Here is a 16,293-nt window from a genome sequence, read left to right on the forward strand (position 1 = left end):
TTTTCAGTTTAAATCAGAGTAGAGCAGCATAAACATGGTGGAGCAAGGCAGAACTTTGGTAAATTTTCTGATTACAGGAAGAGGATCATTGTTCTTTTGAGAGTTAGAGTCTTCAAGATTCTCTTCACATCTATGTTGAAGCATTGTATACTTCATGTGAGACCATGCAAATGTCCTAAATTAATTTGGGATCCAGGTATTCGCTGAAACATTTGAGCTTAATGCAGATTTGATACATATGATTGCTTGGGGACAAGCAATCTTGGGGTGGGAAGACTGTAATGTCCCCTTTTCTTCAAGTGATTATTAATTAATTAAATGCTAAATAGTCTTAAGTCCTATGAGATTATTTAAATTTAATTAATTAGCGGCTGGACATACTTTATTTTATAAAGTGACTTTATAATAATGTCAATGATAAATTATAAAGTCACTCTTGAGGTAGAAAGTAAATTAAAAGAGAAATAAAATAAACTATTACTTTCGAAAAGGAAAACTATTAGAAAAGGAGGAAAAAGTGCAATGAGGATTCATTCTTGAGTTGTTATTCTCAAAGAAACTTTTCTTTGAGAGCTTTAGCTTGCAGGTTCAGTAAACCCTAGGACGGAAACCCTAGAGGTTTTGGCTATTTGGACGGAAACCCAGATCAACCCACTTGGTGAATTCATCTTAGGATTCACAGTTGCACATCATTGATCAGTTTTCATGGAGATTCGATGATCTATCTTGCAGATTTTCAGAAGGTTTGTTATTTTATGTATGGAGGCATTCCGAGTATATGTTACTTGATGGCATCATGCATCTTTTGATTTGTAACAGCAGCATGCATTTGTAAACAGTATTACTTTTCTATATCAAAGAATACCATTGGCTTATTTAGATTCTCCGTATTACATTGATTGATTTCCTTGAAAATTTGTATTGTTGATCTTGCATGTTCAATCTGCATGTTTGCATGTCACAATATTATATTATGATGAACAAAATATGAGCAAAAATGAAAACCCATATCAGATTTGAAGCAATATCCGAGTCTAGGATATTTTATTTTATTTGAAATAGAATTTTGTGCTCTTTGCAATGGTATAATTAGTTTCTGTTCAAGTGATCTCGTTTTTCTAGAAAAGTGGTTTTCGCAAAAGATCTTGTAGATAGTTGCAATCTTCTGAACTTCAAAGCCTTGTAACTTTCACATATGATCTTGGTTTCAAGGGATTTTTTTTTCTAAAGTGAATATTGTTCTGATTAGATAAAGTGGGAGAGGGCACAAACCATTACATGACACCCAAGCGGCACACGAAAGGGGTTTCTCACAAGGAGTGAGAACACCCAGCATGAAGACCAACACAAGCTTCAGAAAACCAAAACCAACCGAAGAATAGAAACTAAAACAAGACAAACAAAAAGAAGCTTGACCACAAACAACAAAAAAACCACCCCCAGAAGACACAAACCGATGGTCTACATAGTAGGGGCTTTAATAGCTTGCCGATCTTGGCTAAGCACCTTAACTTTCTCACAAAAGGAAAGTCTTTTTAACATGCCCCCGGCAGGAGTAGTAACAGGGGACTCTGCTTTAGCCTTGACAATGGTACTAGTCGCCTCCATAGCAATACCCTTTGCCATTTACAATGATCTATTTTTCTTAGCATGCCTATGCTTGAGCTGTTCCTGGATAACCTGCATAGAAGCCGAATTTTTACATGCCATCTCCCTACTATACGCTACAACTTCTTCCAATTTTCTTTTCAGGGTTTCTTGATTGCACTGGGTATTAGAGATAGCCTTGGTCATTTCCTCTTTTTCTTCCTTTGAAGCCACCTTTGCATTGAGAGCCTTGACCTCTTCATCCAAATTGTCCCATCTCATAAGCCTCTCCACCAGGTCATTAGCAGCCATCGAGACTCTGTCATCTTTGTCCTTCGTCGACTAGTTAGAAGCCCTTGCCTCTACCTCAGCCAAAGCCTCTAGTCTATTAATTTTTCTTTTAGTAGTGTGGAGTTGGGCTAAAACCCATTGGATGATTTCATTTTTTCTTTTATATGCAATGCAAAGTTCATTAACTTTGCCCACAACCTCCAATAAATCCCAAGCACTAGGGGACAAAATAGGCGAGGGGGGAGGGGAGCCCAAAGTAGGTGTATCAGGGTTAGGGGCCGACATAGTAACATTAGAGATAGAATTATCAAGAGTCCATTCTAAACTAGTAGTCTAGGAGGAAGAGGAATCCTCAGAGATGACCTCCTCAATGAAGGTTTATGCTTGTGGCTGACTTGTAGATGCATTAATCTTTTGTTAGGTTGACATGTGAATGTAATAATCATTGTAACACATATATATAGTTGATCTAGGTTCATTTCTAGTGTGTTCATTTTTGTAATATCCAATAATTGAATGAGTGATGTGTAGTATGAGGGTAATGCTATGTGAGTTGCATCCCAATCATTGTACGGTTTCATCAGAAGATCATGTGTGGTGTGGGAGAGTATTCTCAAGGTTGATTAGATCAAAAGCAAGCTACATATTTAGTATTGAAGGTCTGGAATTCATGTCTTTTGTGTTGTTGAGTTGGTTCTTAAATCTTGGAATAGGGGATTGGTGTCTCCTGTAGGTTGGCTCTTGCAAAGGTAATTATGGATTGTTGTTTCTGGTAGGTTGGTGCCTACTTCATATTGTAAGTGATCTTTTTTGTGAGGTTAGATTGGGTAGTAGATCCAAGTAACTACTCCCACCGTGGTTTTTCTCATTTCGGGTTTCTAGGTACATCTGGTGTTCTTTGTGTGGATGTGTGCTTCTGTATTGATTAAATGCTTTATTATTAAGGAAAAAATAATAAATGCTGCTTTGATGAGTTCATATTTTGAAGAAGTTTTTAATGACAATTAATGTTTAATTAAGTTGAAATTGGTATATGCTGATTCATCCTCTGTCTCAGTCTATTGTGCGCCCTTCAATTGGTATCATAACTAAGTTCCTTGGGAAAAGCTTAACAGCTTGAGGTAGATCTGGAATGGCACACTCAATTGCTCAAGAAGGTTTGTCTTCAAATAAGGCACTGCTTTTCAATGAATCCAATTATGCTTTTTGGAGTGTGAGGATGGAAGCATATTTGATGGCCATAGGATTTGATGTTTGGCAATCAGTTGTGGATGGTTATGAAAATTCTGACAATCCCCCAAGGGATTAGGCCAAAAAGAAGGTTTGTGGGAATGAATGCTATTTTGTGTGGTTTATCTAACTTTGAGTTTGTGAAGATTATGCATTGCAAGACTACAAAGAAATCGTGGGTTAAGTTGCAAAACATCTATGAAGGAGATGACAAGGTCGAACAAGCACAACTTCAGACCTACCAAAGTCAAATTTTTGAGTTTGAAAATTAAGGAAGAGGAGATTATTGCTATATTTTTGTTTCAGGTTGATGAAGTCTCAATTCTATTAGAGGACTTGGTGAAGAAATGAAAGAGACTGTGATTGTGAAAAAGGTACTCAGATCCCTTCCCCCCAAGATTTGATGCAAAGGTATCTGCTGTTGAAGAAGCTAAAGATTTGGATAAACAAATGATGGATGAATTACATGGAATTGTGATTGCTTATGAGATGAGGATGGGTGCTAATGAATTTTCAAAGAAGGAAGATGCATTTAAGGTGTCCAAGAATCAAGAGGATCCAGATTCAGATGATAATTCAGATCCAAAGGAAGCAAACTTTGTTAGAAAGTTGCATAGAGGTTCTAGAAAGTATAAAGGTAAGTTGCCTTTCAAATGTTTCAATTGTGAAGTAGGACATTTGATGGCTAAGTGTCATGTTGTGACCTATTTCACACATCGCCCCATTCCAAATGGGAACCCCCAATAGTTTGCTTTTTAGGGTCTTGTCTTAGCTCTGCAATTTCATAAGTCTCTATTTTCGAGAGTTTGGAGTTAGAATTTTTGAGAAATCATCCGAGCCAAATAGGGAATTCATGCTCAGAACTGTGTCTGGACATCGTCAGAGCACTTAGAAGACCCAAAGGACAAAAAACACAATTGCTTAGGGTTAATTTTGACACCTTCCTATTTTTGAGGAATTCTGCTTTTTTGCTTTTTCTGCTTTTTTTATTTTTGGCACTTTGGGACCAATCTGGGAAGCAGTTTTTTTGGCTTGCTTTTTGCTTTTTTCCACTTTTTTGAAAGTAGACCTAGGATTGGGTTCCTCAAGTCCTGGCATCAACGTTCCCGTTTTCGAAATAAAAAAATTGTGTCTCCAAGTGTAAAAAGCAAGGTGAAATCTCTAGGCAAGGGTTTGTTTCCAGATGTTCCAGATAAACATGCATAATGGCAAGAACGTTTGCTAAGTGTCTATACCAAGGGCGAGTTCATTTGTAGACTGTGCAAGGAAGGAGGCAAGAGGAGATGCCAGGTCATGTGCCAAATCTGCTCTAGATGGTCCAAACAACTAGCAAGTCCGCCTCACATGGCAAGACAAGCTCAAACTCCACCCAACACTTAGAAGGAAAATGGCATGGGAAAGGTGAAGTCCGCCTAGGCATCAAATCAAAATGGCAAGACATGTGTCAAGTCCGCCCTCCTAAACTAGGAATGTCCAATGAGTCTTGAAGTCCGCCTAGGCATGAAAAACAATGTCCAACACGCAGTCAAGTCTGTCAAGGTAGATAATGGCAAGGGGTTGGCCAAGTCCGCCATGACTAGAGGAAAGTTGGCAAACAACACTCCAAGTCCGCCCAAGAGGAAAATGGCACAAGGTTGATGAAGTCCATCCTGCCCAAGGTGTATATGGCAAGAGGTTGGTAAAGTCCGCCAAGGGAGATTGAAATATTCCGAGCCAAAATTTTTTTTTTGGTTTTTCAATTTACAAACTCAAATAAATGCACCCGTTAAGGTTAGAGGTTAAACCAAAATGTGCTGAAGCAACTCTAACCAGAATGTACACCAGGATCCCGATGTGGGCAAGGTTGGAGCATTGGTCAGAGGATCTAAAACAAAATGCTTATGCAGGAACTCTAACCAAGAATGGCGCCGGTGATGGCGAGCATATGGTCAGAGGATCTTCTACCTAAATGCTGAAAGGGAACTCGACACCAAGTATGTGCTACCCAATCCAGTGTGGAGTGAGGGACGACCATATGGCGGAGTAATTACAAATAACAATGCTTGAATCAAATAACTGAATTGCTGAAAGGGACTCAACACCCAGAATGTGCTTTCTAACCCGAACTGGGAAAGTAGCTACCATAGGGCGGAGATGTAACTAATACAATAATTACTGAAAGAAGAATGAGTATTACAATTGGATAAAGCAAGATTATAATTTGCTGTCAGTATTACTGCCAGCTTACACTATGAAAGATGAGATCTTGCAAACAATACAAATCAGCATATAAATAGAGATGTACAATATTAGTGAGTTTCTTTGCTGAGAAGTAAGATTAACGGAAATGGCATTAAACAGATCCAACCTTTTCTCCAGACTTGGACAAATCTTCAATGAAGCATCCACATCGCTTTAAAAGAACTCTCATCACCATCCAATAAAGAAAGTGCAGATTTCTCCAAACTGATGTAACAGACCTGCACCTTTCAACAAATAACCAGCAACAGAGGATTCCTTGAAATGCTCGGAACTCACTCTTTCCTCATTCAAACTGCTTGATATCAATTGCAAATCACTAATAGAAGGGAGGCGCTAAAACTAAGAGCATAAGACAAACTTAAAATGCAGATTACATGAAATGCACGAATTCCAAGACACCATAAATGGTACGGCCCAGCACAGGGGCGATTTTGCTTTTTAAAATTCAGGTCCTCTTCAAAAAATCTACAAATTTGCACACAGGGGCGCCTAGCCAAGATGGAAGGAAATAAACAATACCCACAATGAATTTTTTTTGTCTTTTTGGACTTATGAATAAAACATCAAATCTGCTGAAGCTAAAATGCCAAAAACCAGAAACCTCTAATATGCAAAAACTGAACCTAAATAGACAAATGCAGATTACAATGCACAAATTTCAATGAACTCACAAACTAGACTAAAATCACCACTAGTTGTTGTCTTACAAACAAGAAGCGATGCCCGAGCTAGGAAGCCTTCATTCCTCGAAGCAAACCCAGAGCCAAACCGGCAACATAACAGTACTGTAGACCAAAGATGTGAAATGATGCTCAAAGTCTTCCTTTTCTAACTTCCTGTTGGCTTCACGAACCCTAAATTCCACTTCAATATCCAAACCCTAATCCTTTCTCCAAGATGGCATCCTTTTCCTTTCAAGCTTAATATTGATATTTTAATTAAATTCAATACCTTGATAAATGCGCCCACATTAAGCTTGCTTTGACTTTGGAAATTAATAAAATAATCTTTAATGAAGGCGCCACCCTCAAAAAGCCCACTTTTCAAAACAACATAAAGTCAATAGACTAGGCCAAGGGGTCAACGTTCGAATATAATATTAAAACGTGACCTTTTAATTAAATATATCAACTTAACTCTTCAATCATGCCCTGAAGCCAATAATGACCAAGTCAAAGATCAAGTCTGAGAAGGGGACATTACAGAGATGTCCAATCAAGCTCAAAGTCCGCCCAAGATATGAAGTGGCACAACAAGGGCAAAGTCTGCCCAAGAAAGATGGAAAAGAACATTCCAAGTCCGCCCAAGAACAAGGGAAAATGACTAAACCATGTTAAAGACTGCCAAGGGAAGCAAGGTAAAGTGGCACCAAATTGTTGAAGGCCTAACAAGCATGAAGTCCGCCATGCCATGTATGGAAAATGGCTTAGCAATCATAAAGTCCGCTATGATCAAATGGAGCTTGGCAAAATAGTGTTAAAGTCTGCCCGACCTTGGAACAATGTCCAAAGGCTCATGAAGTCTGCCTAGCAGTTGAAAAGAATGCCTAAAGCATAGCAAAGTCCGCTCTAGGCACCTAGAGCATGGCAAATCAACCTTGAAGTCTTCCTAGGATGAATGTGAAGGTGGTTAGCCCAAGGTGAAGTCCGCCAAAGTGAAAACAATGTTGAAATAAAGTTCGCCATGCCATCAATGGCAAATGGCTTGAAAAATGAGAAGTTCGCCTAGAACAAATTGGCATGAAGATGATCAAGGAAAAAGAAGAAATGGCTAAGGAAAACAGACAAACATGGCATGAAGCACACGAAATCCACCATGGATGAAGGTTTAATCAAGTTTGAAGTTGGAAAAATAAATTTGAACACTTAGACTATTTTTGTATTTTTCCAACATGTAGAAGAAATTTTCAAAAAATGTCCAACACTCGGAACAATTTTCGAAAATCCAACACTTGGGAACATTTTTGAACTCAAGAAGAATCTAGAAGGTTCTATGCCAATTCGCTTAAAGGGAAGATTAAGTTTCCATTTTGGAAGAAATAAAACAAGTCCAAGTTCGATGAACCTGAAGAAAAACATAAAACTAAAAAAACTAAAAAAATATGAAGTTTCTAAAATCGAACTCCTCCAACTCTATATCAATTCGACTTGTCCTTTTCAATTCATTCTCAAGTTGAAGATTGAAGTTCAAAGGTTTTTCTCTCTCGAGGTTTCGAAAGACAGATTTTTGAAGGAGGATTTTGAAGATAAAGTGAATTTTCAAGTTGAATTTTTGAAGATAAAGTGAATTTTCAAGGTGAATTTTTGAAGATAAAGTGAAATTTCTGAGTTGAAGGACATAATTTTTAGGAGAATAAAGTGTTTCTTTTCTGAGTTAAAGACAGAATTTTCAGAATTAAAGGCAGATTTTCAGTCAAAAATATAGTTTTGAAGGTTCAAAATCTGAGCTTGACTGATTTCTTTCATCCTTCTTTTGTCTTATTCACTTATTCTCGCAAAATTGACTAAGTATTTAGCCAAATTCGTCCATTTTCAGTCTGCTTTTCCACAAGAAATTTAGCTTTTTGACAGACTGAAAGTGAAATTTTCAAGCAAAAGGTCCAAAGATTAGAGTTAGAATCTTCACTTTGTTCGAAAATAATGTTAAATTTTCATGTGTATTGCAAGTTAATGACCACCAAAGGAGGACCTTCAAGAAAGGCTCAGATGAAGTTTGCCAGTAAAGGGTTGCAGTCAGAGACAAAGATCAATTCCAAGTGGAAAAATGTCACAGACACCAACCTCGGGCATGTGGACTTCAAAGATTTCAAGAGGAGAATGTGTGGGCAAGATGGATATTTACCAACACCTATTGCTCGCTGGATGATGAGAAATGGCATCGTCCAAGTACCTGGATTTCCATCAGCTATGAAATGTGCTGAGCTTATGGTTGAATGTGCCATTCACTACAATGCCCAAGCGAGAGAAATCGTTGCACCAGATGGAAGAGTATTGGCTCATCTTGGAGAATTAGCCATTCAAGAAGCATTTGGAATACCAGGAGACTCTATGAAGACCAGCTTGAACTCTGCACAACAAATGTCAATAAATCATGGCTAGAGAAGCCAAGGCCCAACCTCAAGAAAGTTCCAAAGAAATTGCTTTGCACAGACTTCAAGGAAGAATATGGTGATATTATTTTACTACTGAATAGAGTAATGGGCAGCCCTCAGGGTGCACCATTTGAAACATGGATATATTATTTTATCGACGAGATCACTTTTGGAGTCTAAATGTTCAATTGGTCCAAGATAATCAGTGATAACTTGAATGAGCAACTGAAAAATTTGGAAAGGACGAAGTCCTTTTACATGAGCTCCTACATTGTCTATCTACTAACAAGAAACTATAGATACACCGGATTGATTTGTAAAGGCATAGTAACCAATTGTGAAAATGAATTCAAGTCCTATGACTGCTATCCGCAACTCCAGCTTATTGAGAAGGCCCACTTCAAGTGGGTAAATGATGTGTTCTTGATGTATATCACTAGGACATTATAAGGAGAAACCCCTCAGAGGCTTACTCCAGAAGCCAAGAGCCTAATAAGCAAGTATGGATCTTGGTTTATCCAGTTTCCAAGATTCACATACATAAGAGTCCAAGGATTTATCGGATGTCCTTATCGACTTCCAATCTATCCCACTAATAGAATGATCTTGCTTGAAGTTCTGAGGCAATTGGAAATGTATCAAGGCTTCCAAAGAACCAAGCAGAAAGCAACCATTTCCTTTCCATTTTTCATCGGAAATATGTTGGTCTTGTCCAATAGAACAGGCAGTTGAAGGTGCGAGGTTGGAGATGCATTGGTATCCATTCACACTTTATCGATCCACACAATCATATTAGATCGGTGAATTGAGAAAAATACAGACATAGGGTTGATTTGGAAGATATTTGGGCGAATGCTGCAAACCAGTATGACATCAGGAAAAGACTATGGTCTAGATTGCCAGTAAGCTTGATTAGAACAACTGAGCTCTTCCGTGTGCTGGATCAGTTAGAGGATGACGGAGAATATGTTCATCACGCTTTGATGAGAATTGGCCTCTTCCTCTTGTACGATGGTCAAAACCCGAACTCACAGATTTAACCAGCTTGATGCAACCAGTTGTTAAGTATTCACAGTGGTGGGTCGATCAGTAGATTTAGGGGCTAAGGCGAAGGAATTTGGCCCTCACTTATAACTTGATGGGCGAAATGGAGTCATATTCTTCGAATGCGGAAGCATCCCAAAATGTCGAGCCAATTGAAAGTATCAACTCTCGGAAGAGGAAGCAGTTGAGGGCTCTTCAACTACAAAAGGAAAGAAGGTTGAGCAACCCGTTCAAAAGAAGCAAAGATCAGAGCCATCCCATTCTGCAGCATCCAGGAATGTGAACGATGTATTGACTATTGAGGATGAGTCATTGGCAGAATTGAAGATCCACTTTCCAATCCATGAGGGAAATGTGATGTCAATCCAGCAGGAGGAAGAAGAACCACCATCTCCTATAGATACAGAAATATTGGGATCGGATAATGAAATGGATATTCTGGGTGATGAATTTCAAGAGGGAATGATTTCTGCTCTTCGAGGAGGTTAGGATATTCCATGTGAAGAGAGTAATCAGGAAGAGGAAGGCATTGAACAACCCACGATTCTTGATTGGTTGAAGGAAAGGTTGAAGATAAAGGTACCTATGGAAGTAATACAGGAAGAAGATGAGACGACCAATTTCTTGGCTAGGTTAGAAAAGGTTGCTACAAAGAAGTCAACCAAGAAGTTTTCCACAATCCAGAGAGATGAAACAGGCTGCCGAACAGTTCAGATTGTTGTACCGAAAGTGGACAAGTCAAAAGAAGATATTACTCATCAGGAGTTTGAAATTACCACTTTCGACTTGGGACCAACTACAAAAGGGTCAAGAGGTGGAAGACTTAGACAATTTAGTTACTTCCATGAAGGCAAGTTTAGAGAAAGAGGTAGGAAAGAAGAGGGAATACAAGAAGGAAATTGAGCACCTGAAGGAATACATTTAGCACTTGACCAAGGTAATCCAACAACTCCTCCACTTTTGAATTCCTCGTAGGAAGCAATTGAAAATTTTGAAGAACAAAAAGTGACGGCAAGAGAGATTAAAGAATGGATGGCAAGCAAAAGAGAAGAAGAAGCCACATTCGTGGACAAATTGATGTTGACATACGGGCAAACCTCCTCTTTACTCTCCAGAATTGCGAGCATGGTAGAAGCATGCGTTGATCTTTAGGATGTTCAAGACTGAATTATCCCGTGCCTCAGAATGTTGAAAGGCATTCCTAAACAAGAACTGATTAATGGAAAGATAATTGCAGTAGGAGCTGCATATGATTTTAACACATGGCATTGGGCATTGGTTGCACGAAGCGGAGTCTTAGAAAAAGTAAAGGCCAAGGGTATCAGAGTTGAGGAACAAATAAGAGAAATTCAGAATAAGATTTTCCTTGTAGCTTTTGATTTGCTTGAAAAAGAGACTATTTGAGAAAATGATATGCAGCTGGAAAGTCTAAAGCTCACAACTTAGGAGGTTTTCTTCACCATCGTTGGGCCAGTCCTGAAGCATAATTTGACTAAGGCATCGAATTTCTTGTCCATCCAAGAGGCCTTCCAAAGGCAAGAATTGGAGTGGGAGATTGCTTTGCCGTGTATGCAGATGAATTGGATGGATTGGAATTCAAGGTCAATATGCTGCCTTATGTTACCATGGAAGAGGTCGGCCCAATCATGTCCAGGTTCATTGAACACACTGCCACTTGCGAGGATAGGGATGTGCCTTCCTAGGAGATAGCTCTTCACGCCACTTGTCTAGCATGCATTTGTCTCTGGTGTTATTTTGGGAAACTCTATCTAGGGTTGTGTTGTCTTAATCTCAATCGTTGATCTTAGATCGATCTCGGGCTTTCATTTGTTTTCAAAAACTCTATATAAATTCTCATTCTCTCATTTATTTTGTTGTGGAGAGATTTATGAAATTGTTGCTTAGAGCTATTTTGATAATACAAGTTCATTTGCAATTTGCTTTGAAGCCATATTATTATCATATGGTTGCATGATTACATATCTTTCTTCAACATAGAATAGTTTTGTTTAGAGTAAATTTGGTTTCAAAGTTGTTAAATGAATGAAGGATTTGATAGTATAGGTTGGTGAAACAATTGCTCATACTTTCTTTGAATAGATGATTTTTATTCAATGTGTAAAGTTAGCCTGAGCTTATTTCATGGATGCTTAACTTTTACTATCTCTCGAGTTCTTAGGATTAGTATAGAATTTCTTAACCCTTATCCTTTTTATCTTTTTTTGAAGTTTACAATTGAAAATCCAAAAAAAAAGAGAGCATTCATTGTTATATTCGTCTAAGTCCTAACTTGTGATCAATATTAGTTGAGCGTAAGTCCCCTTGTATTTCAGCATACATAACCGAGGAAGCTATCCAACATAAAGTTGCCCGTTTGCACATATAAACCTTGGAGACACCGTGTGGTCTTTCTTTACAATCTTGGCACACGTAGTGATTTTGTTCAAGAGAGGGTAGAGTGTCCTTGACATTTTATTCTAATGTTCAGTGAATGATAAAACGTACACCATGTCATACAAAGATTTTGACAATGATGATCAAAAGAATGGGAAAAAGTTTGAGAAAAATCAAAAGAGTTTCTTCACTAATGAGGAGAGCTATTCATTTGATGATGAAGACCAAGGCACTTTTGTGAATGAAGGCAAGAAAGCTCTATTCATGGCTATGAAGATTGCTGAAGATGATGCAGGAATGAAGTTCGGAAATGGTGATGATGATGAGGTAGATTGACTACTGACAAGAGATAAGGATTGTGAAAAACTTGAGGCAGAGATTGTGTCACTGAGAAGAGATCTGGGAAAAGCAAATAGTCAGTTGAAATTAAAGTTTGGGAAAAGCATTGAGATCTTGGATAAGATAATGGAAAGTCAGATATTGCCACATATCAAAACCGGCATTGGTTTTATAGAAGTACAAAAGGGAAGGGTAGTTGAACAACCCATGAAGTTAGTTGGTGAGAGTCCAGAAGAGAATGGCTTCAGAAGTTCAAAATTTGAACAAAGTTGTGACAAGAAAAGAGAGCAAGAAGGTGGATGATGGTTTCACTCAAGCGCACAAATAGAATAGGAGATCTGGAAGATAAGCACCATGAAGACACGTGTACAATACCGGACTCAATTATTATTTTTCTGATTACTACTTTAATTGCAATCAATTTGGTCATAAGGCTATGGATTATAGAAAGGTTCCGACAAGAAGAAATAACTTTGTTAGCAGAAATGTTTTGCACCATTGTTTGATTTCAATATCATTTGTCATAAATGCAACAAGTTTGGGCATATTGCAAGAAACTATAGAAGCAATTTTGTCAGTCCATCAAAGTTAGATGATAAAGGAAATAACTCAGTAAGTTAGAGTAGTGAATCTGGGAAGGTTTGGAAGAAGAAACTTGAAGGACAAAGAACAAAGAAGTCCTTGGTGGCTCAAATTGCATTATATGCTCAAAAGGAGAAGAATATGTGGATTTTTGATAGTGGAAAGACAAAAAATTTATGATGTTTTGTATTTAGAAGGTTTGAAACTTAATCTCTTGAGTGTAGGTAAGATGTGTGATAAAGGCTAAAATCTCTCATTAAATGCTAAAGGTTGTGAAATCAAGAAGATTGATTCTGGTGAATTAATTGTGGAAGGAAGCAGGACTGACAGTGACATGTATCATCTCAGTGAAGTTAATGGAAAAACTTGTTTTGCCATACAAAGAGAAGATAGTTGGCTTTGGTACAGAAGGTTGGGACATATCAACTTTGGTGATCTTGTGAGAATTAGCTCACAAGGAATGGTAAGAGATATGCCAAAAATTAAGAAGCTTCCATTTACCAGTTGCAAACCTTGTCATGAGGGGAAGTAGACAATGACCAAATTTCCTACAAAGGAATATTCTACAACAAGGCCATTGGATTTGATTCATACAGAGCTATGCGGACCTATAAGAACAAAGAGCATTCAAGGTGACATGTATTTTATGATGCTTATTGATGATTATTCTAGAATGACTTGGATTACTTTTCTGAAAGAAAAATCAAAAGCTTTTGAGAAGTTTAAAGCATTTAAGGAAATAGTTGAAAATGAAATTAGAAGGACAATCAAAGTTTAAAGATTAGATAGAGGTGGAGAGTTTACCTTTGATAGATATGAAGAATATTGTGAGAAACATGGGATTCGGAGATAGTGTTCTACTCCTAGGACTTCTCAGCAAAATGGAGTTGCTGAGAGAAAGAACTGGACTATATAGGAGATGGCTAGAACAATGTTAAGTCAAGAAAAGTTGTCAGATATATATTGGAGAGAAGTAGTTCAAACAACAGTTTATATTTTAAACAGAGCCCGAATGAGACCAATGACAACCAAGACACCATATGAGCTATGGAAAGGAAGATTGGCTTTGGTTAGGCATCTCAAAGCATTTGGAAGCAAGTGCTACATCAAGAGGGATGAAGAAAATTTGAGTAAGTTTGACTCCAGATCTGTTAAAGGTATTCTTCTTGGTTGTTATATGAAAAGCAAGACTCGCAGATATTATAACAAAAGATTGAAAAGGTTTGTGGAAAGTGTCAATGTAAGCATTGATGAGACAATACAGTCATCTGAGCTTCCTTATGAATTTGGGCTTTCAATGCTCCTTTTTTGTGTGGCTCCTAGGTGCTTAAATTAGGGTTATAGATATATATCTTGATATTAAATGTGTAGCTTTCAAATTAGTATAAAATAAATATGAACCCTTTCAAACAGAAGAAAAATGGTTGAGGCAACATTTTGTTGTAGTGTGGATTTTGAAAGTGAAAGAAAAGAAAATGAGGGCAATGTCCAACATTGATAGTGGTGTGGTTGAATGACTAGGGAGAGGCTTTGACCTAGGAGCTTTATCATCAAGAACTGCAGCCCTTTAGTGTAGCTCTCTTCGTGGCAGAAAGAGTCATTTGCTATGGCTGGTTTTTTGGAACTTTGTACTTGATTTTTAGGTTGGCTTTGTACAAAGTAGATTCTAATTGAAAAATTTTAAACTATTAATATCTAGTTTTCATTTATGAATTATGCAGTATGTGTAATGCAATGTAATCAGTGGTATGAACACAAATGAAAAAATCTGTATTGCTCTTTATATCGCTATGCTATTAAAATGCCTTTATATTTAAAAAACAGGACATCTCTCTCTCTCTCTCTCTCTCTCTCTCTCTCTCTCTCTCTCGATTTTTCTATGTTTTTCGAAAATCTGTTTTCTTTTTTGAATTCCCCAATTTTTTCTTGATCAAATCCTGATTTTTGAAAAATTCTTAATCTTCTGGTTTGCCCATTTTTTCCCCAAAAGATTGCTACCATTCTTCTACTGGATTTAGTGTTTTCTAATATATGTGCCAATAGAATTTGAATAATGGATATAGAATTTTCATAGAATACATGTTTTATTGAGGAACTTCAGCTTCAATAATTGTCAGATATTCAAATCAATCTTAATTGACATCTATGGTGTAGTGATCTATGTACGAAGCATGGCATAGTAGGTCATATTCATGTTGTATATTGAAAAATTAAATGAATCCAGAACTGAATTGTTTTTCAATTTACTGAAGAATTGTTTAGTTGGAATTTTGTATGTCTACCAATTCTCATTTTCTGTCGTGACTTTGTCCTAATGATCATTCTGCAGGGTCTTACTTTGAATGGGATCAATATATTAAACTCGCTGAAGAATGCAAATTCCTTTATTCCTCATGCAGTTGTGGCAAGTACACTCTTGGCTCTTGTATTCCCACCATCTTTCACTTGGTTCACTAACAGGTTATCTTTCTCTATGCCATATTGTTACATCCCATTGTCTGCAGAGAATCTGTCAGTGATATCTTGTGTGTTGCTCAACTCATTGTGTATATCAGTATATATTAGACTGCTCTAACAGGAAGCTTTGTGTCTAGCATAACACATCCTGCTTGCTTAGACCCTGGTTGTCACATGGCTAGTGCTTAACTTACAGTCCAGGTATTTTTCAAGAAATGACTGTTCATAGTAATAAATACCTTCATCCTCCCTTCACTTCAGCTCATTCATGTGTTACATAAAATTCACAAGAAATCACTTTTGTCAGAAAGGATCAAAAGCTCCTACATTTAAGGACCTAGACAATACAAACTTCAACATAATTACTATTAGAACCCTTTTAATATTAAAAGTGAGGCTTGAAACATACTGGCAAGCAGAAAGAAAAGAATGGTCACAATTGGGAGTTAATGGATAGGAAATGAGAAATTAATAAGGGTTTCTTTAGTTCCATTAAGCTTGTCATCTCGTAGGATGAAAGAAATTTTATTTAGAAGAATATTGGCGTTGGCTTTTAGTTCATAGCTATGCTCCCCAAGTTTCAATGACAGGGATGACATGGGATGGTGGGACATGTTTCCGGTACGGGGGTATTTTTGGGCCTTTTTAAGGGGATGGCTATTAAAAAATAGGGAAATTATTAAAAATATAGAGAAATTTCAAATATTCGAAACATTGATACAACATTCATTATAGACGTTGTAGATGCTTAATACATAACATTAGACTTGAATCAAGGTTTCAAACGAAAATTGGCAAACAAATTAACTAAATTTAAATGCTTCCATTGTCAATGTGCATACATATTATATAAGAATCATAAAAAAATGCCCAAAGGCTGCAAGTTTTAACTATAAAATGACAAAAGCATAGAAAATATATGGGTGTCCTAGTCTAAATCAATAGATGCTCATGCAACTGGTAGATCTACATCAAAATTGGAGCTCGAGTTTGAGTCATTGCTAGTACCAATATAAGGGGCTGCTTCAACCAATGGA

At 37.4% G+C, this 16,293-nt stretch overlaps 1 protein-coding gene across 3 annotated transcripts in view; it reads left to right on the forward strand.

Moving 5' to 3' along the window:
- The window catches only part of LOC131061255 (probable sodium/metabolite cotransporter BASS5, chloroplastic), a 132,235-nt gene that overhangs the window by 20,145 nt on the left and 95,797 nt on the right, over positions 1 to 16,293 (forward strand). For 2 of the 3 annotated variants that reach the window (XM_057994822.2, XM_057994821.2), the window contains exon 4: positions 15,129 to 15,259. In XM_057994822.2, the coding sequence (XP_057850805.1) occupies positions 15,129 to 15,259 (131 nt within the window). The remainder of the gene's footprint in view (positions 1 to 15,128; positions 15,260 to 16,293) is intronic. The other variant, XM_057994823.2, reaches the window with a different exon arrangement.

This window comes from Cryptomeria japonica, chromosome 11, assembly GCF_030272615.1.
Source record: "Cryptomeria japonica chromosome 11, Sugi_1.0, whole genome shotgun sequence".
Lineage (NCBI taxonomy): Eukaryota > Viridiplantae > Streptophyta > Pinopsida > Cupressales > Cupressaceae > Cryptomeria > Cryptomeria japonica.